This window comes from Bos indicus x Bos taurus, chromosome 16 (assembly GCF_003369695.1).
Source record: "Bos indicus x Bos taurus breed Angus x Brahman F1 hybrid chromosome 16, Bos_hybrid_MaternalHap_v2.0, whole genome shotgun sequence".
Lineage (NCBI taxonomy): Eukaryota > Metazoa > Chordata > Mammalia > Artiodactyla > Bovidae > Bos > Bos indicus x Bos taurus.
The window spans coordinates 18,227,257-18,249,861 of record NC_040091.1 but is presented as its reverse complement, the minus strand read 5'-3'; the positions used below and the strand labels follow the sequence as shown (position 1 = coordinate 18,249,861).

The following is a 22,605-nucleotide window of genomic DNA, read 5'->3' as shown; positions in this document are numbered from 1 at the left end:
CCAGTTCTCCAAGGGCATTTGAATGATGACTTGCAGAGCCTTTGCTGCTTAACCGAGGGGCTGGAGCACAAGAAGTAAAGAAACTATATGTTAATGAGTGCAGGCTATTAACAACCCAACAGAAAATGGGATCTGCTGTCTCAATATCTGGTTTGCACAGAACTTCACGGGAACAGGGCAGTTACAGGAAGTGAGGGAACTCTGGATTCACACAGCTATGTGTGTTGTGTGATGAGGTGTCTGTAGCAATATTTGTCTTGGTCCCAGCCCCTCACGTGAGCCCAGAAAGGACTTTGCTCCCAGGGCAAACAGCTGTGACTTAGGCTTTCCCCAGGGTTACTTGGCATGCATGCACATGCGCTCAGTTGTGTCCAATTCTTTGCAGCCCCACAGAAGGTTACTTTGATAACCCTCTTGAAAATCTCCTCGTCCTGCCTCCAACTGTAATTCCAGGGAATGTGCCAAGGCAGCTGCCATTTCCAACCTGAGAAGTGTCAGCAGGGTCTCCTGAGGGTTGTCAGGGTCTCCTTATATCCCGCCGACCCACTGTACCATTTCCCCAGCCTGAGCACAAGTGCACCCTAACACTATAAATTCCTGTCTAGTTTATTATCAAACAACAGAGCAAGAAGTCACAAATTTGCCTTTTGAAATAACGTTTCCCTTTTCTGTCCTTGGGTTTTGCAGGCCTGGTGCTGACAACTCCTGGAGAAAAGAAAGGATCAAGAAGCAAAAGCACGGAGTTCTACAGCGAGTTGTGGTTCATAGTGTTAATGGCAGTGCTGGGCTTGATTTTGTTGGCCATTTTCCTGTCCCTGATACTACAGAGAAAAATCCACAAAGAACCATATATCAGAGAGAGGCCTCCCCTAGTGCCTCTTCCAAAACGAAGGTCTCCACTGAATGTCTACCCACCCAGGGAAACCCATGTGGTATGTTTCTAAAGGCAGCCTCACTTCTCTCCCAATGGACCAGAATATTTGTTTTGATTTAGAAGGAAAGATTTTCAAAACCACAGTAACAAGGGACTAGATGACAGTTCAGTCTGGCTAAATGTGGGGCCAAGGGAGGCTAACCCTTGAATAGCATTCTCAGCTTCGGCTGCTCATTAGATATACGTGTGTGTGTGTGTGTGTATAATTTATTTATTTGGCTGTGCTGGGTCTTAGTTGTGACATTCAGAATCTTCCATCTTTGTTAAGGCATGTGGGATCTTTAGTGGCGGCCTATGGGATCTAGTTCCCCAACCAGGGATGGAACCTGGGCCCCTGCATTGGGAGAATGAAGTCTTGGCCATTGGACCACCAAGGAAGTCCCTTGGTTGCACAATAGAATCACCTGATGCTAGAGACAGAGTCTTGGTGTGTCCCCCCCAAATTCATATGTTGAAACCCTAGTCTCAAATGTGATGCTATCTGGGGGGGAAGGGCTTTGAGAGGCAATTAGGTCGTGAGGATGCAGCTTCATGACTGGGATTAGTGCCCTTATAAAAGAGACCCCAGGGAGTTCCCCTGTCCCTTCCACCATGTGGGGACCAGGAAATGTGCCCCCATCACACATTCAATCTGTTGGCACCTTGATATTGGACTTCCCAACCTCCAGAGTTTAAGAAGTAAATTAGTGTTGTCTCTAGGCCACCCAGTCCACAGTGTTCTGTTACAGCAGCAGGCTAAGACATCTAGGAAACTGAAAATACCAATGCCTGGGCCTTATCCCAGAAATTCTGATTTCATTGGCCTTGGATGGGACTTGGGGATTGGTATTCTTTTTCAAACTTCAAAAGTGATTTTAATGTGCCCTAGGGGTGAATATGTCTGCTCTGTAGTTATGTCAGGGCATGGCAGAGGAGAGTTGTATGTTGAAATCAGCTGGGGAGTTTATAGGTTATTGTTACTGTGCAACTTGGAAGATTAGAGATAAAAGGGAAGATGGGGAGGGGTTTAAGTCCTAGCAGTGCTGGGTGTGTCCTTGGCCATAACACCCTGCGCCAGGGCGGATGGGTGGCTCTCTGTGGCTCCAGACCACCCACTGCCAAGACAGAGGTCGGGCAAAGATTCAGGGGCTAAAGGTAACACAGAGGGTGACCCGGGGCATTGCCCCACAGAGCACTAATTGAAGGCGTAAAGGAGACTGATCCCCACGGTGCACTCTGCAGTGGGGCTGTGTCTGCCTGGGCCAGGAAAGGCTGTAATTTCTAATCTCCCCCAGGCACAGTCTGCTCCGCAAACTGTGTGCCAAAACCCATCTGCCTCATCTTCCCCCAGTTTGCACTAGACTCTGTGTGAGCTAGTGGCCACCGTGTGTAACTGAAATTCTGATCACCAATTCCAGTGTGTAGGGGAGGTTTTCCACACCAGAACAAAATTCTCTGACATCAGCTGGGTGTCTTCCAGTTCAATTCAATTCTGTCGCTATCCACCCAGAAACAGCCTCAGATCCCACCAGAGTCTCAGTCCTACGAGACTCTTGCCTGCTCTGTGTCCCCTTCCTGCCAACTTCAGACAAGTCGAGGTTGTGACTACTGGCTACAGATTGGAGGTTCCAATGACCCACTCCTTCAGTTTTTAAATTTGTTAACGAATTTAACAAATGGTAACAAATTTTCAATTCATTGTCATTTTCAAGATCACAAAGCATGAGTTGTCCCGCTAGTTTAAGTTCAGGTTTTACTTCCACAGTCAGCCCTACATATCTACAAGTTCCACACTGACACCCACACAGGGCTGACCATAAGATCCGAGCTTTCTTGCATTTTGGTACCCATGGAGGGGGCAGTTCCTGGAGCCAGTTCCCCTTGGATATGGAGGAACAATTGTATTTACTGGCTTGCAGATTCTTTCATTCTCTGAAATACTAAAAAATAATATAGTGTCACTTTGGACTAAGCAATTAGTTTCTACTAACTGAGTTCTGCAATTTAAATTGCAGAACTCTTTATGTTATGAAAATGCATCTCCAGATAGTAGTAATGTGTGGCTATGATTATGCTATCCTTGGAGAAACACGAAGAATTTGTTTTTATTTTAATTTTATTAAAATATAGTTGATTTATAATGTGTTGATTTTGCTGAAGGACAGAGAGATTCAGTTATACATACACACATATATATATATATTCATTTTCATATTTTTTTCTATTGTGCATTATCAAAGGACATTGAGCATAATTCCCCTGCTGTACAGTAGGACCTAGTTACTTATCCACCCTGTATACAATAGTTTGCATCTACTAATCCCAAACTCCCAGTCCTTACCGCCTCCATATCCCTTGGCAACCGCAAGTCTGTTCTCTGTGCCCTTAGGTCTGTTTCTGTTTCATAGATAAATTCACTTGTGACATATTCTAGATTCCACCGTAGGTATTATCATACAGCACTTGTCTTCGGCTTTGGCTTACTTCACTTCGTGTGATAATCTCTAGGTCCTTCCATGTTACTACCGACGGCATTATTTCATTCTTTGTTATGGCTGAGTAAATATCCCACTGTGCAAAACAACACGTCTTCTTTATCCATTCATCTGTTGATAGACATTTAAGTTGTTTCCATATCTTGGGTCTCGTAAATAGTGCTGTTATGAACATTGTGGCCGCGTGTATCTTTGCAAACTAGAGTTTTGTCTGGACATATGCCCAAGGGGTATGATCACTGGATCATAGGACAGCTGTATTTTTAGTTTTTTGAGGAACCTCCATGTTGTTTTCCATAGTGGCTGTACCAATTTAGACTCCTACCATGTGTATAGGAGAGTTCCCTTCTCTGCCAGCATTTATTGTTTGTGACTTTGTTTCTGCTGGCCATTCTGATGAGTATGCGGTGGTATCTCATTGTAGTTTTGATGTGCATTCATCAAATAATTAGCAATTGAGCATCTTTTCATGTGTTTATTGGCCATCTGTGTGTCTTCTTTGGAGAAATGTCTATTTAGGTCTTTGGCTCATTTTTTAAATGGGTTGTTTTTCTTTATTGAGTTATATGAACCATTTATATATTCTGGAAATTAAGCCCTTGTTGGGCTTACATATTTGCAAATATTTTTTCCCAGTCCATACGTTGCCTTTTCATTTGGTTTATGGTTTCCTTTGCTGTGCAAAAGTGTATAAGTTTGATTAGGCCCCATTTGATGATTTTTGGCTTTTATTTCTATTGCCTTGGGAGACTGACCTAAGAAAACATTAGTATGATTTATGTCAGAGAATGTTTGATCTGTGTTCCCTTCTAAGAGTTTGATGGTGCCGTGTCTTGTATTTAAGACTTTAAGCCATTTTGAGTATATTTTTGTGCATGGTATGAGGGTGTGTTCTAATTTCATTGACATGTGTGTGGTTGTCCAGCTTTCCCAACACCACTGTTGAAGAGACTCTCCTTCCCCACTGTATTTTCTTGTCTCCTTTGTTAATTGACCATACGTGTGTGTATTTATTTCTGGGCTCTTTATTCAGTCCCATTGATCCACATGTTTTTTGTGCCAATCCCATATTGTTTTGATTACTGTAGTTTTGTAATAATGTCCCACAACCCACTCTTTGCATTCAAACAATTTGCTAGGACAACTCACAAAACCCAGAGAAACATTTTACTTACTGGATCACTAGTTTCTTATAAAAGGATATATGTCAGTAACAACTAATGGAAGAGACCTTGCAGAGGGCAAGGTCTAGGGGAAGGACCCAGGGCATCCATGCCCCAAATGCACTACTCTCCCCAAATCTCCATGTGCACAACAACTCAGAAGCCATCTGGGCCCCATGTTGGGGGCAGGGGTAGTGGTTATGGAGGTTTCGTTATGTAGGCGTGACTGACTGTTATTGGCTATTGGTGATTGATTCAACCCCCATTCCTTCTCTCCTCTCTGGAGAGCAGAGGGTGAGACTGAAAATTCTGACCCTTTAATCAAGGCGTTGGTTTCCCTGGCAGTCAGCCCCCAAATTAAGTGCAATCAAAAGTCACTTCATTAACATAACAAAAGACACATTTGTCATGCTAATTATTTAGAAAATTCTAAGTATTTGAGAAGCCCTGTGCCAGAATCCAGACAAAGATCAAATATGTATTTCTCATTCCAAGACTTCATCCTAATCTCAAAGAAGTGCAATGCCAACAAATGTTTAAACTACCATACAGTTGTACTCATTTCACATGCTAGCAAGATAATGCTCAAAATCCTTCAAGTTAGGCTTCAACAGTATGTGAACTGAGAACTTCCAAACGTACAAGCTGGGTTTAGAAAAGGCAGAGGGACCAGAGATCAAATTGCCAACATCCGCCGGATCGTAGAAAAAGCAAGAGAGTTCCAGAAAAACATGGGCTTCATTGACTACACTACACTTCATTGACTACACTGGCCTTTGACTGTGTGGATCACAGCAAACTGTGGAAAATTCTTTAAGAGATGGGAACACTGAAGCACCTTACCTGCCTCCTGAGAAATCTGTATGCAAGTCGAGAAGCAACCATTAGAACCAGACATGGAACAAAAGACATTCCAAATTGAGAAAGGAGTACATCAAGGCTGTATATTGTCACCCTGCTTATTTAACTTATATGCGGAGTACATCATGTGAAATGCTGGGCTGGATGAATCACAAGCTGGAATCAAGATTGCTGGGAGAAATATCAGCAACCTCAGATATGCAGATGAAACAACCCTAATGGCAGAAAGTGAAGAGGAACTAAAGAGCTTCTTGTTTTAAGGGGAAAGAGGAGAGTGAAAAAGCTGGCTTAAAACTCAACATTCAAGAAATGAAGATCATGGCATCCAGTCCCATCACTTCATGGCAAATAGATGGGGGGAAATGGAAACAGTGGCAGATTTTATTTTATTTTATTGAGCTCCAGAATTACTGTGGATGTTGACTGCAGCCATGAAATTAAAAGACACTTTCTCCTTGGGAGAAAAGCTATGACAAACCTAGATAGTATATTAAAAAGCAGAAACATTACTTTGCCAAAAAAGGTCTGTATAGTCCAAGCTATGTTTTTTCCAGTAGTCATGTATGGATGTGAGAGTTGGACCATAAAGAAGGCTGAGCACCAAAGAACTGATGCCTTTGAACTGTGGTGCTGGAGAAGACTCTTGAGAGTCCCTCAGACTGCGAGGAGATCCCACCAGTCAATCCTAAAGGAAATCAGTCCTGGGTGTTCATTGGAAGGACTGATGCTGAAGCTGAAGCTCCAATACTTTGGCCACCTGATGCAAAGAGCCAACTCACGGGACAAGACCTTGGTGCTGGAAAGATTGAGAGCAGGAAGAGAAAAGGGCAACAGAGGATAAGATGTTTGGATGGAATCACCGACTCAGTGGACATGAGTTTTAGCAAGCCCTGGGAGATAATGAAGAACAGGGAAGCCTGGCATGCTGCAGTTCATGGGCTCACAAAGAGTTGCACAAGACTTAGCAACTGAACAACAAATGATTTGAGAAGTCCGGTGCCAGAATCCAGACAAAGATCAAATATGTATTTCTCTTTATAAATTAGTTATCACAGCATCATCCAATTTAAGCACAGAAACCTGGTCAAAGTGCCTAAGTTTCAAGACTTCATAACATAGAAATGAAGGAATGATAGCACTGCCCACCTTCCAGACCTGTTCACTTTTCAAAGACAGAGCAATGAGCAGACGAAAAAGTCCCGAGGAAGTGAGATCACAGCCAAGTAGCAGAAGCCTTGAGGGCACAAGAGAGCCACAGTCTCTCAGAGACCCTTGGACTGTGGCTGGTGCAGGAAGCAGCCAGGGGACAGTGACTGGGTGGTGGGAAAGCAAGAAAGATGCTCTCTATCCCCTGGCCCTTGGCTCCTTCGACAACCGGATCCTCTCTCCTGCCTCCTCCTCCAAGCCTCCCTCCTCCCTGAGCATCTGGGTCCTCGTGCGGGCCAGCTGCTGAATGTATGGCTGCTGAGTGATCAGTTCAAGCCCAGGGCCACGTGCTTCTGTTCAGGGGAGAGTCCTGAGGAGACTCTCCTTGAGGGGCTGACACTGCACAGTTTTGGACAATGATGTTCTCAGCACTGATGGAGACAGGAACCAGGAAGGCTGGAAAGGTCTGTTTAGCTGACCTGGGAGATGACTCAAATCACCCCTGGGACCCATTGAGTGTGTGGAGAAGGTGAATGGGGTGGTTGCTCAGGTACATCTCTATGACATGACATGAGTTACAGGAGACAAACCCACAGGCCAGTAGCATCCAGAACTGGGTCAGGGATCATTTCTGTCCCTCAATCCATCCCTCCAGACAGGCCCCTCTGCCTGGTAGCCTGTCCTGAGGAGGAATCTAGTTTTGCCTCTCGGGTTGAGTTAGTGATCAAGAAGCAAGCAGGTCATTTCTGTGGGCAAGTTAATATCGGGACGGTTCCTTTGCATGGGGTTTTCCTGAGTCTTGTTAATCATGGTTTTGTCCAAGTGAGGTTCCTAAATATCGGTATCAACATCACCTGGGAGGCAGTCCTGAGTCTGAGGAGGAAACCGGAGAATCTGCCATTTCCAGCAGCCTCGGGAGGTCTGAGCTCAGGGAAGTTTGAGGACAGCCCTCAATGAATGAAAAGATGATTTAGTTGCTGTGAGCTGTGTATACAGTCCCATAGCCAGTAGAACCTGCACAGGGAGGTGACTGCAATTCCATTTATGTGAGGTATTTACATAGTCAAAGTCAGGGAAGCAAAGCCCAGAGTGGTACTGCCAGGGGCTGGGGGAGGGGGGAATGGGCAGTTGCTATGATCAGGTGGAAAGTTTCAGTGATGAATGATGCAGTTTTAGAACTCTGCTCTACCACATGCTCCTGCTGCTGTTGCTGCTGTTGCTAAGTCGCTTTAGTCGTGTCCTCTGACTCTGTGCGACCCCATAGATGGCAGCCCACCAGGCTTCCCCATCCCTGGGATTCTCCAGGCAAGAACACTGGAGTGGATTGCCATTTCCTTCTCCAATGCATGAAAGTGAAAATTCAAAGTGAAGTCGCTCAGTCGTGTCCGACTCTAGCAACCCGACCCTATGGACTGCAGTCTACCAGGCTCCTCTGTCCATAGGATTTTCCAGGCAAAAGTACTGGAGTGGGGTGCCATTGCCTTCCCCACCACATGCTCCTACAAAGAGCAATGCAGTGTTGTTGAGTAGATCGCTTACTTTAATACAATCAAATTTAAAAATAAAACAGGTGAAACTACTTATGAGCCCAACAAGACCCAGGCCAAGCTACACGTGGGGCCAGACAGGCTTCAGCTGGGAGAAGCTGACAAATTCAAACCCCTCCTCCTCTGTTCCTGAGAACATCTGAGTACAGCAGAGCACCCCGCCCCTGCCTCGCCCACAATTCACTTCTGCTGAGGGTCCTAGACGGAGTGAGGAAGGGAAGGAATAGGAGGCCGGGGGCTATGGGCCCAGAGAAGTGGCTCGTAGTAGGCAGGGAGGGTGCTATTTTCAGGTTCTGGAGGGTTCACAGAAGAGAGTGCCGGCAACATTTGTCCAAACCCCATTGAATCACAGTTTAATTCTACCCAGTGGACAAAAGATCCTTGCAAGCCTGCTTTTCTCAGACCTTATTGAAACTATTCTCATCAAGTTGGAGACTTGGATGAACATTAGCAAATGTTATTCAAACTAAAGAGAAGACACTTTGCATTAGGAGAGCAGAACCAAGAGCTGAAATAGATGTCCGTGGGCTCCAGAATCTGCAGGTAAGAATCTGAACAGGAGCGGACTGCATTCACCTGCTCAGCTTCACTGACTGACTTGCTTTTCACTTGAGTACTGGGTTCTCAATGCAACACACACACACACCCACACACCCTCATCATGTGACAAGCTGTGGTCTCAGTTCTGCTGTAATCCTGTCCCAGGCACTCCTGTCCTCTGAACAGCTAAGGTACTCTTTGAGGTCAGAAACAAAAAGAATTTAAAGCTCCATCCTGAACAGAGGTAAATGGGTCAGTAGTGCCAGAGAATGAGAGAACTGTTTATATTGTTTAATACTAAATTTTTTTTTAACATTTTCAAAATGACACAGCATCAATTGAGTCCAGCTAAGTTTAGTGCAGGTTTCACTTGCACAGTCAGCCCAAGTCTCTACAGGTTCCACACCCACAGACAGAGGGCTGACTGTGGGACTAGACACACCCACAGACAGAGGGCTGACTGTGGGACTAGAGCATCCTCCAGTTCTGGTACAAGGCCAGGGTCCTGAGGCCCATCCCCCTTGTAAATTGAAGGATAACTGTAGTGTAATTACTGACTTGAAGATCCTTTCATTCTTTACTAATAAATGTCAGCATGGTGCTAAGTCTCTGCTCACCAAATCTTTTATATTGTAGAACTTTGTACATATCTGAAAATGCATCTCCAAATAGTATTAATGTTTGGATATGCTTATGCTGCCTTGGGAGAAGCACAAAGAACTTGGTTTTTGTCTGCTTGTTTTGTTTTATTGAAGTAGAGTTGATTTACAATGTTGTGTTAATGTCTGCTGTACAACAAAGTGATCCAGTTATACATATATATTTATGCATGCTTTTTTATATTCTTTTCCACTATGGCTTATCTGGGGATATTGAATATGGTTCTCTGTGCTCTAGAGTAGGACCTTGTTTATTCATTGTATGCAAAATTCTTTGTACCTGCTAATCCCAAACTCCCTATCCATTCCTTCCCCGTTTACCTCCCCACTGGCAAACAAAAGTGTGTTCTCTGTGAGTCTGTTTCTGTTGAATATGGGTTCATTTGTTTTGTATTTTAGATTCCATCATAAGTAATATTGTATGGTATTTGTCTTTCTCTCTGACTTACTTCACTTAGTGTGATAATCTCTAGGCCCATCCATGTTGCTCCAAATGGCATTATTTCATTCTTTTTTGTGGCTCAGTAATATTCCATTGTATATATGTACTACATCCTCTTTATCCATTGCTCTGTTGATGGGCATTTAAGTTGTTTCCGTATCTTGACTTTGCAAATAGTCCTGGTGTGAACATTGGGGTACATGTATTTTTTAAATTTATTTTTAATTGAAGGATAATTGCTTTACAATATTGGTTTGATTTCTGCCATACATCAACATGAATTAGCCATGAGTATACATATGCCCCCTCACTCATGAACCTCCCTCCCACCTCCCACCTTTTCCCACCCCTTTAGGTTGTTACAGAGTTCCAGTTTGAGCTGCCTGAGTCATACAGCAAATTTCCATTGGTTACATTTATCTTTTTGAATTAATTTTTTTTTCTGGATATATGCCCTGGGGTGGGATTGCTGGATCATATGGTAGCTCTATTTTTAGTTTTTTGAGGACCCTCCATACTTTTTTTCCACAGTTGGCTGCACCAGTTCACATTCCCACCAGTAATACAAGAAGGTTCCCTTTTCTGTACAGCCACTCTTGCATTTGTTGTTTGTAGACTTTTTAATGATGGCCATTCTGATCAGTGTGAGATGGTTCAGTTCAGTTCAGTCGCTCAGTCGTGTCCGACTCTTTGCGACCCCATGAATTGCAGCACGCCAGGCCTCCCTGTCCATCACCAACTCCCGGAGTTCACTCAGACTCACGTCCATCGAGTCAGTGATGCCATCCAGCCATCTCATCCTCTGTCGTCCCCTTCTCCTCCTGCCCCCAATCCCTCCCAGCATCAGAGTCTTTTCCAATGAGTCAACTCTTCACATGAGGTGGCCAAAGTAGTGGAGTTTCAGCTTCCGCATCATTCCTTCCAAAGAAATCCCAGGACCGATCTCCTTCAGAATGGACTGGTTGGATCTCCTTGCAGTCCAAGGGCCTCTCAAGAGTCTTCTCCAACACCACAGTTCAAAAGCATCAATTCTTTGGTGCTCAGCCTTCTTCACAGTCCAACTCTCACATCCATACATGACCACTGGAAAAACCATAGCCTTGACTAGACATATATGTACGTTAATGCTGTTTCAAATTCTTTCCCCATATAGCTTATTACAGAATATTAAGCAGAGTTCTCTGTGCCATACATTAGGTCCCTGTTGATTATCTGTTGTATATGTGGTAGTGTATATATGTTATTCACAACCTCCTAATTTACCCTTACCCATAACTTCCCCTCTGTAACTATATGTTTGTTTTCTAAGTCTATGAGTCTGTTTCTTTTTTTGTCAGTTCGTTTATACCACGTTTAGATTCCACATGTAAGAGACATCAGATGATATTTGTCTTTCTCTGTTTGACTCACTTCACCTAGTATGCTGATTTCTAGGCCCATCAGTGTTGCTTCAAATGGCATTATTTCCTGCTTTAATGACTGAGTAATAATCCACTATGACTATGTACCACATGTTTGTCCATTCATCTTTTAATGTACATTTGTTTCTTCCATGTCATCACTATTGTAAATAGTGCTGCAGTTAACATTGGGGCACATGTATGTACCTTTTCCAAGTATGATTTTTCTGGATATATGCCCAGGTATGGGAATGCTGTGTTACATGGTAGCTCAAGTTTTTTAAGGAAACTCCATGCTGTTCTTGATAGTGACTGTTAACAATTTATATTTCCACCAACAGTGTAGGAGGGTTCCCTGTTCTCCGCACCCTCTCAAGCATTTATTGTTTATAGACTTTTTGATGATGGCCATCCTTACTGCTGTGAGGTGACACCTCATTGTAGTTTTGATTTACATTTCTCTAATAATTAGTGTTATTGAGCATCTTTTCATGTGTTTTTTGGCCATCTGTATACATTCTGTAGAGAAATGTCTATTTGGACCTACTGCCCATATTCTGATTGTCGTTTTTTGTGTTTTTTTTTTTTCAATATTGAGCTGCAGGAGCTGTTTATACTCTTTGGAAAGTAACCCCCTGTAGATCACATCATTTGCAAATATTTTTTTCCCCATTCTATGGTTTGCCTTTTTGTCAGTGGTTTCCTTTGCTGTGCAAATCTTTTTATGTTTAATTAGATCTCATTTGTTTTTATTTTTATTTTCCTGACTGTAGAAGGTGTATCAGAAAAAAATCTTACTGCAGTTTATGTCAAAGAATGTTCTGCCTATATTTCCTCCAAGAGTTTTATAGTGTCTGGAATTACATTGGGGTTTTTAATCCATTTTGAATTATTTTTGTGTATGATGTTAGAAAGTATTCCAATTTCATTCTTTTATTTGTAGCTGTCCACTTTTTCCAGCACCACATACTGAAGAAATGATCTTTTCTCCGTTGTATGTCCTTGCCTTATTTGTCATAGAATAGGTGATAGCAGGTGCATGGGTTTATTTCTGGACTTTCAATCCTGTACCATTGATACAATTTCTGTCTTTGTTCCAATACGGTACTGTTTTGTTTACTGTAGTTTTGTAGTATAAAGTCAGGTAGCCTGATTTCTCCCACTCCATTTTTCTTTTTTATGTTACTTTGGCTATTTGGGGTCTTTTGGTTTTAATTCTGTGAAAAATGCCATTGATAATTTGATAGGAATTGCATTGCATCTATAGATTGCTTTGGGAAGTATAGTCATTTTCATAATATTGATTCTTCTAATCCAATGCTATGCTATCTCTCTCCATCTCTTTGTGCCATCTTTGATTTCATCAAAATCTTACAGTTTTCTGAGTATGAGTCTCTAGCTTCCTTAGATAAATTTATTCGTAGTTGTTTTATTCCTTTTGAGGCAGTGGTAAATGGGATTGTTTCCTGAATTTCTCTTTCTGATCGTTCACTGTTAGTGTATAGGAAGGCAAGAGATTTCTGTGTGTTAATTTTGTATCCTGTCACTTTACCAAGTTCATTGATGGCCCCTAAAAAGTTTCTGATGGCATCTTTAGAATTCTGTACATATAGTATCATATCATTTGCAAATAGTGACAGTTTTACTTCTTCTTTTCCAATTACGATTCTTTTTCTTTTTCTTCTCTGATTGCCATGCTAGGACTTTCAAAAGTATGTTGAATAATAGTGGCAAGAGTGGACATCCTTGTCTTTTCCTCATCTTAGAAGAAACGCTTTTAGTTTTTCACCATTGAAAATTGTATTTGCTGAGCATTTGCCAAATATGGCCTTATTATGTTGATATTGGTTCCCTCTATGCCCACTCTCTGGAGAGGTTTTTTTTTTTTTTTTTTTAATAGGTGATGAATTTTATCAAATGCTTTTTCTATTTCTATTGAGATCATGTGGTGTTTGCTTTTTTGATATGTCATATTTCATTGACTGATTTACACTTGTTGGACTATACTTGTGACCCTGGGATGAATCCAAGTTATTCATGGTATATGATATCTATTACGTATTGTTAGATTTGGTTTGCTGATATTTTGTTGAGAATTTTTCTATCTGTATTCATCAATGATATTGACCTATAATTATCTTTTTTGGTAGTGACTTTAGTTGTGGTGGGGCTTCCATGATAGCTCAGTTGGTAAAAAAAAAATCCATTGGCAATGCAGGAGACCCTGGTTCAATTCCTGGGTCAGGAAGATACACTGGAGAAGGGACAGGTTATCCACTCCAGTATTCTTGGGCTTCCCTTATGGCTCAGCTGGTAAAAAATCTGCCTGCAATGCAGGAGACCTGGGTTTGATCCTTGGGTTGGGAAGACCCCCTGGAGAAGGGAAAGGCTACCCTCTCCAGTATTCTGGCCTGGAGAATTCCATGGACTCTATAGTCCATGGGGTCGCAAAGAGTCGGACACGGCTGGGCGACTTTCACTTGCACTGGTTGTGGTATCAGTGTTGGTATGCTCATGGAATGCCTTTGGGAGTGTTCCCTCCTCTTTAGTCTTTTGGAAGAGTTTGGGAAGGATCAACGTTTTTCTTTGTATGTTTGGTAGAATTTGCCTGAGAAAACATCTGACCCTGGAGTTTTGTTTGTAAGTTTTATTTAAATTACAGATTCTGTTCCACTTCTAGTGATTGGACTGTTCAGGTAATCTTATTTCTTCTTACTTCAGTTTTGGTACACTGTGTTTCTCAAAACTTGTCTGTTTCTTGTACGTTGTTGAATTTGTTGACAAAATAATTCTTCACAGTTTTCTTTGTTCATTTCTGTAGTATCAGTTGTCAATTCTCCTCTTCCTTTTCTTAATTTCTTTGCATCTTTTTCTATAACTTTAAAATCTCTAATTTATTTCCTATCTGATTTTTTTTATCTGCTTGTTTCTGCCGACTTTAGGTTTTGTTTCTTCCTTTTCTCTTTTAGATGATGTGTTGAGTTGTTTATTAGAGATTTTTCTGTTCTTAAATAAATTCTATATAGCTGTGAACGTCTGTCTCACCAGAACTGCTTTTGCTGCATTGCCCAGATTTTGTATGGTTGTGTTTTCATTGTCATTTTCCTCAATGCATTTTTAATTATTTTTTGTGTCTTTCACAGAAAAGTTTTTATTTTCCTTATTTATCTTAAAATAGTTTATACTGAAGTATAGTTGATTTACATTGATGTGTTAGTTTCAGCTATACAGCAAAGTGATTTAGTTATACATAGTACATATTGTCCGGAGAAGGCAATGGCACCCCACTCCAGTACTCTTGCCTGGAAAATCCCATGGACGGAGGAGCCTGGTGGGCTGCAGTCCATGGGGTTGCGAAGAGTCAGACATGACTGAGCGAGTTCACTTTCACTTTTCACTTTCATGCACTGGAGAAGGAAATGGCAACCCACTCCAGTGTTCTTGCCTGGAGAATCCCACGGATGGGGGGAGACTGGTGGACTGCCGTCTATGGGGTCGCAAAGAGTTGGACATGACTAAGTGACTTAGCAGCAGCAGCAGTACATATTGTCAACATTCACTGGATCATAGAGAAAGCGAGGGAATTCCAGAAAGACATCTACCTCTGTTTCATCAGCTACACTAAAGCCTTTGACTGTGTGGATCATAACAAACTGTGGAAAGCTCTTAAAGAGATGGGAATACCAGGCCATCTTACCTGTCTCCTGAGAAACCTATATGCAAGTCAAGAAGCAACTGTTAGAACCCTATATGTAACAACTGGTTGGTTCAGGATTGAGAAAGAAGTATGACAGGGCTATCTATTGTCACCCTGTTTAACTTATACACTGAGCACATCATGAGAAATGCCGGGCTGGATAAGTTACAAGCTGGAATCAAGACAGGTGGGAGAAACATTAACAATCTCAGATGATACCACTCTAATGGCAGAAAGCAAAGAGGAACTAAAGAATCTGTTGATGAAGGTGAAGGAGGGGAGTGAAAAAGCTGACTTAAAAATAAATATTAAAAAAAACTAAGATCATGACATCCAATCCCATTCCTTCGTGGCAAATAGAAGGGAAAAAGGTGGAAGCAGTGACAGATTTCCTCTTCTTAGGCTCTAAAATCACTGAAGATGGTGACTACAGCCATGAAATCAGATGATTGCTTCTTGGCAAGAAAGTTATGACAAACCTAGACAGTGTGTTGAAAAACAGAGACATCACTCTGCAACAAAGATCTGTATAGTCAAGACTATGGTCTTCCCAATGGTCACATACAGTTGTGAGAGCTGGACTGTAAAGAGGGCAGAGCACCAAAGAATTGATGCCTTTGAACTAGAGAAGACTGGAGAAGACTCCTGTGAGTCCCTTGGAGATCAAACCAGTCAATTTTAAAGGAAGTCAACCCTGAATATTCATTGGAAGGACTGATGCTGAAGCTGATATTTTGGTCACCTAATGTGAACAGCTAACTCATTGGAAAAGTCCCTGATGTTGGGAAACATTGAGGACAGAAGAGGGTGTCAGTGAGATGGCTGGATGGCATCACCCATGCAATGGAAATGAACCTGGGCAAACTTTAGGAGATGGTGAGGGACAGGGATGCCTAGCGTGCTATAGTCCATGGGGTCACAAAGAGTCATTTATGACTGGATGACTGAAAATCAACAGTACATACATTAATGCTGTTTCAGATTCTTTTCCATAATAGATTATTACAGAGTATTACATTGAGTTCCTTGTGCTATATATTAGGTCCTTGTTGATTATCTGTTTTATACACAGTAGTGTATATATGTTAATCATAACCTTCTAATTTATTCCTACCCGTAACTTTCCCCTTTGTAACTGTGTTTGTTTTATTTTCAAAGTCTGTGAGTCTGTTTCTGTTTTTTAAGATCATTTGTATCACGTTTAGATTTCACATATAACTGGTATCATATGACATTTCCCTTTGTCTGTTGGGCTTACTTCCCTTAGTATCATTTCTAGGTCCATCCATGTTCCTTTAAATGGGATTGTTTCCTTCTTTAATGGCTGAGTAATAGTCCATTATGTGTATATACCACATCTGTTGGTGGACATTCAGATTGCTTCCATGTCCTGGCTGTTGTAAATAGTGCTGCAATGAACACTGGTCTGCGTTTACTTTTTCCTGGTATGGTTTTCTCTGAATATATGCCCGGGTGTGTATGGTAGTTTTAGTTTCTTTAGGAACCTCCATCCTATTCTCCATAGTGGTTGTACCAATTTGCATTCCCACCAACAGGGGTAGGAGGGTTCCCCTTTCTCCATAACCTCTCAAGCAATTATTGTTCAGACTTTTTGATGATGGCCATTCTGACAGCTGCGAGGTGACACTTCATTGTAGTTTTTATTTGCATTTGTCTAATAATAAGTGATATTGAGCATCTCTTTACCTGTTTTTATTTTGTTTTTTGTTTTTTTTGGTCACCTGGATGTCTCCTGTAGAGACATGTCTGTTTGGATATTCTGCCCGTATTTGGATTGTGCTTTTATTTTTTTATTGAGCTGTATGAGCTGTTCATACCCTTTGGAGATTAATCCCTTTCTGGTCACATGGTTTGCAAATATTTTTTTCCCATTCTGTGGTTTGTCTTTTTGATTTCAGTGTTTTCCTTTGCTGTGCAAAACTTTTTAAGTTTAATTACATCTCACTTGTTTGTTTTTATTTACCATACTCTAGGAGGTAAATGTGAAAATATCCTGCTGCATATATGAAAAGATTCTTGCTTATCTCAACGAATGTTCTGCCCATACTTCCCACCAAGAGTTTTATAGTGTCTGGACTTCCATTTAGGTCTTTAATCCATTTTGAGTTATTTTCATGTATGGTCTTAGGAATTGTCCTAATTTCATTCTTTTACTTGTAGCTGCCCATTTTTCCCCAGGACCACTTATTGAAGAAACCATATTTTCTCATTGGTATATTCTTGCTTCTCTTCATAGATAGATGATAGGTGCATGGGTTTATTTATAGGCTCTATCCTGTACCATTGATCCATATTTCTGTTTTTGTGCCAAAACTGTACAGTTTTGATTACTGTAGTTTTGTAGTAAAGTCAGGGACCCTGATTCCTCCAGCAGGTCTTTCTTTCTCAAGATGCTTTGGCTATTCAGGATCTTTTATAAATTCTAAAAATTTTTGTTCTAGTTCTTTGAAAAATGCCATTGGTACTTTGATGGGGATTGCATTACATCTGTAGACCGCTTTGGGTTGTGTAGTCATTTTCACAATATTGATTCGTCTAAGCCAAGGATATGCTGTATCTCTCCGTTTGTGTCATATTTCTTTCATCAGTATCTTATAGTTTTCTGAGTACAGGTCCATTGCTTCCTTGGGTTTATTCTTGGGTATTTTATTCTTTTTGATGCAGTTGTAAATGGGATTGTTTCTTAAATTTCTCTCTCCAATCTTTCATTGTTAGTGTATAGGAATGCAAGAGATTTCTATGTATTAATTTTGTATCCTGCAACTTTATCAAATTCATTGATAGGTTCTAAAAGTTTCCTGGTGGAACCTTTTGAATTTTCTATGTATAGTATGATGTCATTTGCAAACAGTAACAGTTTTGCCTCTTTCCCAATTTGGATTCTCTTCATTTTTCTTCTGATTGCTCTGTCTAGGACTTTCAAAGGGAGAAGGCAATGGCACCCCACTCCAGTACTCTTGCCTGGAAAATCCCATGGATGGAGGAGCCTGGTGGGCTGCAGTCCATGGGGTCGCTAAGAGTCAGACACGACTGAATGACTTCACTTTCACTTTACACTTTCATGCATTGGAGAAGGAAATGGCAACCCACTCCAGTGTTCTTGCCTGGAGAATCCCAGGGACGGGGGAGCCTGGTGGCTGCAGTCCATGGGGTTGCACAGAGTGGGACACGACTGAAGTGACTTAGCAGCAGCAGCAGCAGCAGGACTTTCAAAAATATAGTCAATTATAGTGGTGAGATTGGACATCCTTGTCTTTTCCTGATCTTGGAGGAAATACTTTCAGTTTTTCACCATTGAGCATGATGTTTGTTGTGGATTTGTCATTTATAGCCCTATTATGTTGAGATTGGTTCCCTCTGTGCCCACTTTCTAGAGTTTTGTAAATCATAAATGGATGATAACTTTTATCAAATGACTTTTATATATCTATTAACATGATCATGTGGTGTTTGTCTTTTCTGATGTGGTGTATCATCTTGATTGATTTACATATGTTGAATCATCCTTGTGACCCTAGTATGAATCCAAGTTGTTCATGGTGTTTGATCTTTCTTATGTATTGTTGGATTCTGTTTGCTAATATTTTGCTGAGAATTTTTGCATCTATATTCACCAATGATATTGGCCTGTAATTTTCTTGTTGGTGGTGTCTTTGTCTGGTTTTGGTATCAAGGTGATGGTGGCTTAATTGAATGTCTCTGGGAGTGTTCCCTTCTCTTCAGTCTTTTGGAAGAGTTAGAGAAGGATCAGTGTTTAAAATTTTTCTTTGTATGTTTGGTAGAATTTGCCTGTGAAGCCATTTGTAAGGAGTATCTTTTATTACCTACTCTTTTTGTTTTCATCACTCTAAGAGGTGGGTCAGAAAAGATCTTCCTGTGCTTTATGTCAGCAAGTGTTTATCCTATGTTTTCCTTTATGGTGTCTGGTCTTACATTTAGGTCTTTAATCCATTTGAGTTTATTTTAGGGTATGGTCTTAGGAGAGTGTTCTAATTTCATCCTTTTACTTGAAGCTGTCCAGTTTTCCCAGCACCATTTATTGAAGAAACTCTTTTCTCCACTGTATATTCTTGCCTCCTTTGCCATAGACTAGGTGACCACAGGTGCCTGGGTGTTATTTCTGAACTTTCTATGCTGTTCCATTGATCTATATTTGTTTCTGTTTAGTGCCATACTCCTGATTACTGTAGTTCTGTAGTATAGTCTGAAGTCAGGGAGTCCTATTCCTCCAGCTTCAATTTTCTTTCTCAAGATTGCTTTGGCTATTCAGCATCTTTTGCATTTCCTTACAACCTGTAAACATTTTTGTTCTAATCCTGCCTTCACACATTTAGTGGGCCTCTTCTTTGCTCTGTGTTGTCGCTGCATGTCAGGGGCAGGGCCTGCTCCTGAGTTGTTGGAGTAGAAGCCCTCGGTTCCATTGCTGAGCTGCAGTGAGAGGTAGCCAGAACTGGAGAGCTCCTGCTGGGAGAGGTGCTTTGGCTGGGGTATTCCCTCCCCGAGCTGTCTACTGTGGGGTGCATCCTGTGGTGTCACCTGCACAGGCTCACAGAATGAACTGCTGGCAATACCCCTGGCACCGCCTCCACTGGGAATGCAGTCATTTGGCCCTGTGTCCCTCAGGCGCTGTGGTTACAAGGCCACCAGCACAGATCCTTAGGTGCCCACTCACTGAAGTCGGGACCACAGTGGTCATGTACCTGGAGCCATCATGGGAGCTGTGGAAGCCCCCCAGCCCCACCTCTGCATGTACATGCCACAAAGCTCATAGCTGCTGAGACCAGACTGGTGCCAGACATGGAAACACCTACTGTCCTGCTCCCAGAGCCCTTAGAGGCAGCTTGATGAAAGAGGCTATTATGGCAGGCCACGCCCACCCCTTCACACACCCTTTAGCAACAGTACTTTGCTGCTGGGGTGGGCCCAGGCTTTTTCTGCAATCACACTTTAGCCCTTTCTGGCTGTCTTTGTGTAGCCAACCTGTGCTCTCCCTGGGCCCGTTCTGAACCCCAAGTTTCAGCACCCAGCCCCTGCACGTACAGGCCGGTGTGCATCTTGGGCCATGTACTGCGGCAAGATAACACCAATCCTCTTTGCCAGTCTGTCTTCTGCCTGCTTCCACCATAGCCAGAGCACCAGTCAGTACATTCATCTTCCGAGTCTCTGAAGCTTGCTTTCTGTCCAGACTGACCTCCTGGCCAGTGAAGGGGCTTCCCAGGGCACAGAACAGTTTCCTCTTCCACGGCTCCTTCCCCGGGGCCAGGTCCCATCCAGATTCCTTTTTCCCTTGGTTATATGGAGTTCTTTCTTGCACTTCTGGGTGTCTGATATCTACTGCCATCATTCAGTAAGGTATCACGTGAGAATCCATCCATGTGTAGATGTATTTCTGATGCATTTGTGGGAGGAGGTGAGACCCAAAGTCCTTTTTATTCCCCCATCTTGATTCTTCCCTCCATAGCATTTGTTTTTAAATGTTCCACAGACTGATCCTCCACTTTTGTTTTCAGTTTGACTCTGTGGCTGATGTATCTGATGTGTCGAGCAATGTCACCCTAAAAAGTTACACTGTGCACTTGGAGGTACCTCTGTGTGCTGCATAATGCATGATCTCTGCATGGTGTGTCAACTGCATGATGATAAGCCACACAGTTTGGTTAAATCAGCTCAATCAGAAACCTGATGTTTAGAGTGGCTACATTTCTTAATGGCACATTCTAGAACCTAATCCTAGAGTACTTTTCTTTCTGATGTGTTTTGGGTCCTCTTTATTTTGGAAGCTTTGCAACAAGGGGAACAAGGTGGGATGAGAAAAGAAGGTAAGAGTCAAGTTCTGTACATAAATCCAGGAATTTTAAAGTGAAATACAACTGCTCACTTAGTGACTATGAGAGAATACTGCTTTTTTCTCTGGGAAAGGAAAGTTGTCGAGGAGGTTCTGTGCTGATGGCCATGAGGAGCTTACCTTGCTACCCCTCACCCTCACTCTACTGCTTTGCTATGCAGCAGCCCTGTCCACAGGGAAACACAGCCAGTGCCCCAGCCAGTACATGAGCTCTTGGAGGCCCCAAGGACACTGGCTGTCTAATAAGACCATTAGCTTATTATCTCACTTTACCAGGAAGTTATGAGCTACAGTATTCCTGATGTACACAATTGTGTAGGATATGGGGACAGTGTTCCCTTCGTTGACAATGTGACACATGATTTTTTCTCTTGCTTAAAGCCCATTTTCTTTAGACCTTACTCACCAAGAGCAACTTTCTCTTCAGGGCTTAGCTGATACCAAAATCCCCCGGTCTGGGACACCTGTGAGCATTAGGAGCAACCGAAGCCTGTCTGTTCTGCGCATCCCAAGTCAGAGTCACGGCAGTCAGACCTATTCCCAAGGCTCTCTCCACCGGAGTGTCAGCCAACTCATGGACATTCAAGACAAGAAGGTCTTGATAGACGACTCACTGTGGGAAACCATCATGGGCCATGACAGCGGACTGGTGAGTCGTTTCCTAATCTGGAGCCTTTGTTAAACACAAATATGTAACAGGTGGCATGGTTTCCTGTACCCCACAGAACAATCATCTCCCAAACACTCAGTTCATCCCTCTGACCACTTACCCAATTATTTTGTAACGACACGTTTACCTGCCTGAGTAGTGGGGGAGAAACTGTCTTATTCTTTTGGCACACAATAGAGGCTCAAAAAATACATTCATGTGTAAGTGAAGAGATGAACAGGTTCTACTTCATTAACTTGGACAGGACATGACTGAAAACACTGGAACATGCCTAATTGAGACATGAAGTACAAGCTCCTATTTTACTAAAGGAAAAAAAAAAGATACGTATTTTCCTTCTCGTTTATGGTTAGAGGAGAAAGAGAGTCTCTCAATAGGATCTATAGTTTCTTTTCAAAAAACTCAGAAAATCATGATAAATATAAGAGCATTGGTATGTATAAACCTCACTTTTCATAACTCCAGCCCAGGGGATACAAAAAGTTAACCTCCTCATTATCTAATACTTTTTTGAGTCCCTAGCTCTGGTTCTACATTTGACTCTCACTCACTCTCTGCCCCCCTAATTCTCACTTTTGCTTCACTGAAATGTTGATGATTTTCATAAAGACTTCCTTAACTAATGGCAAGAAATAAACTTTCATGGCTCCAGATTTCAGTCACACATACACACAAAATAAAATTGATAGTCCTTCTGGTTTGTTAGGATGATGATATATAATAAGGACTTTAAAATCATGAGCCTGTTTGAAGTTATGATGACTACTGAATTCTGTGACTCCATTTCAGATGTGACGTTTCTATGTCAGGAATAATTATATTAGGTTGAAACAAAGAATTTGTTAATTGATCATATTTGACATACAAAATGGCAATTTCATATAGTTCAATATATTACATTGAAGGCTAGATGCATGTGTGCTCTTACCCAAGGACACACATCTAATCGTAATTTTTTTTTGGAACTGGGGATCTTAAAAGCACTGATTACAGCACCTCCATTCTTCACTATTGTACTGTGCTGACATTTTTGCTTACTTTTGACCATACTAGTAATAGGCAGTATGCAAAGCAATTCAGTGAAAGCTTTTTAAGATATCCGTATGTGGCAAATTATCTGTTCATTATAACATTATAATCCGTATTCCTAGCCCTATTCAATTAAAAAAAAAAAAAACAGTAAGAAGATCGGACATAATGAAGCAC

At 41.8% G+C, this 22,605-nt stretch overlaps 1 protein-coding gene across 1 annotated transcript in view; it reads left to right on the top strand.

Annotated features, from left to right (window-relative positions):
- Positions 1 to 22,605, top strand: part of USH2A (usherin) — a 938,899-nt gene that overhangs the window by 913,985 nt on the left and 2,309 nt on the right. The window contains exons 69-70 of the mRNA XM_027564435.1: positions 688 to 932; positions 21,157 to 21,378. Coding sequence (XP_027420236.1) covers positions 688 to 932; positions 21,157 to 21,378 — 467 coding nt within the window. The remainder of the gene's footprint in view (positions 1 to 687; positions 933 to 21,156; positions 21,379 to 22,605) is intronic.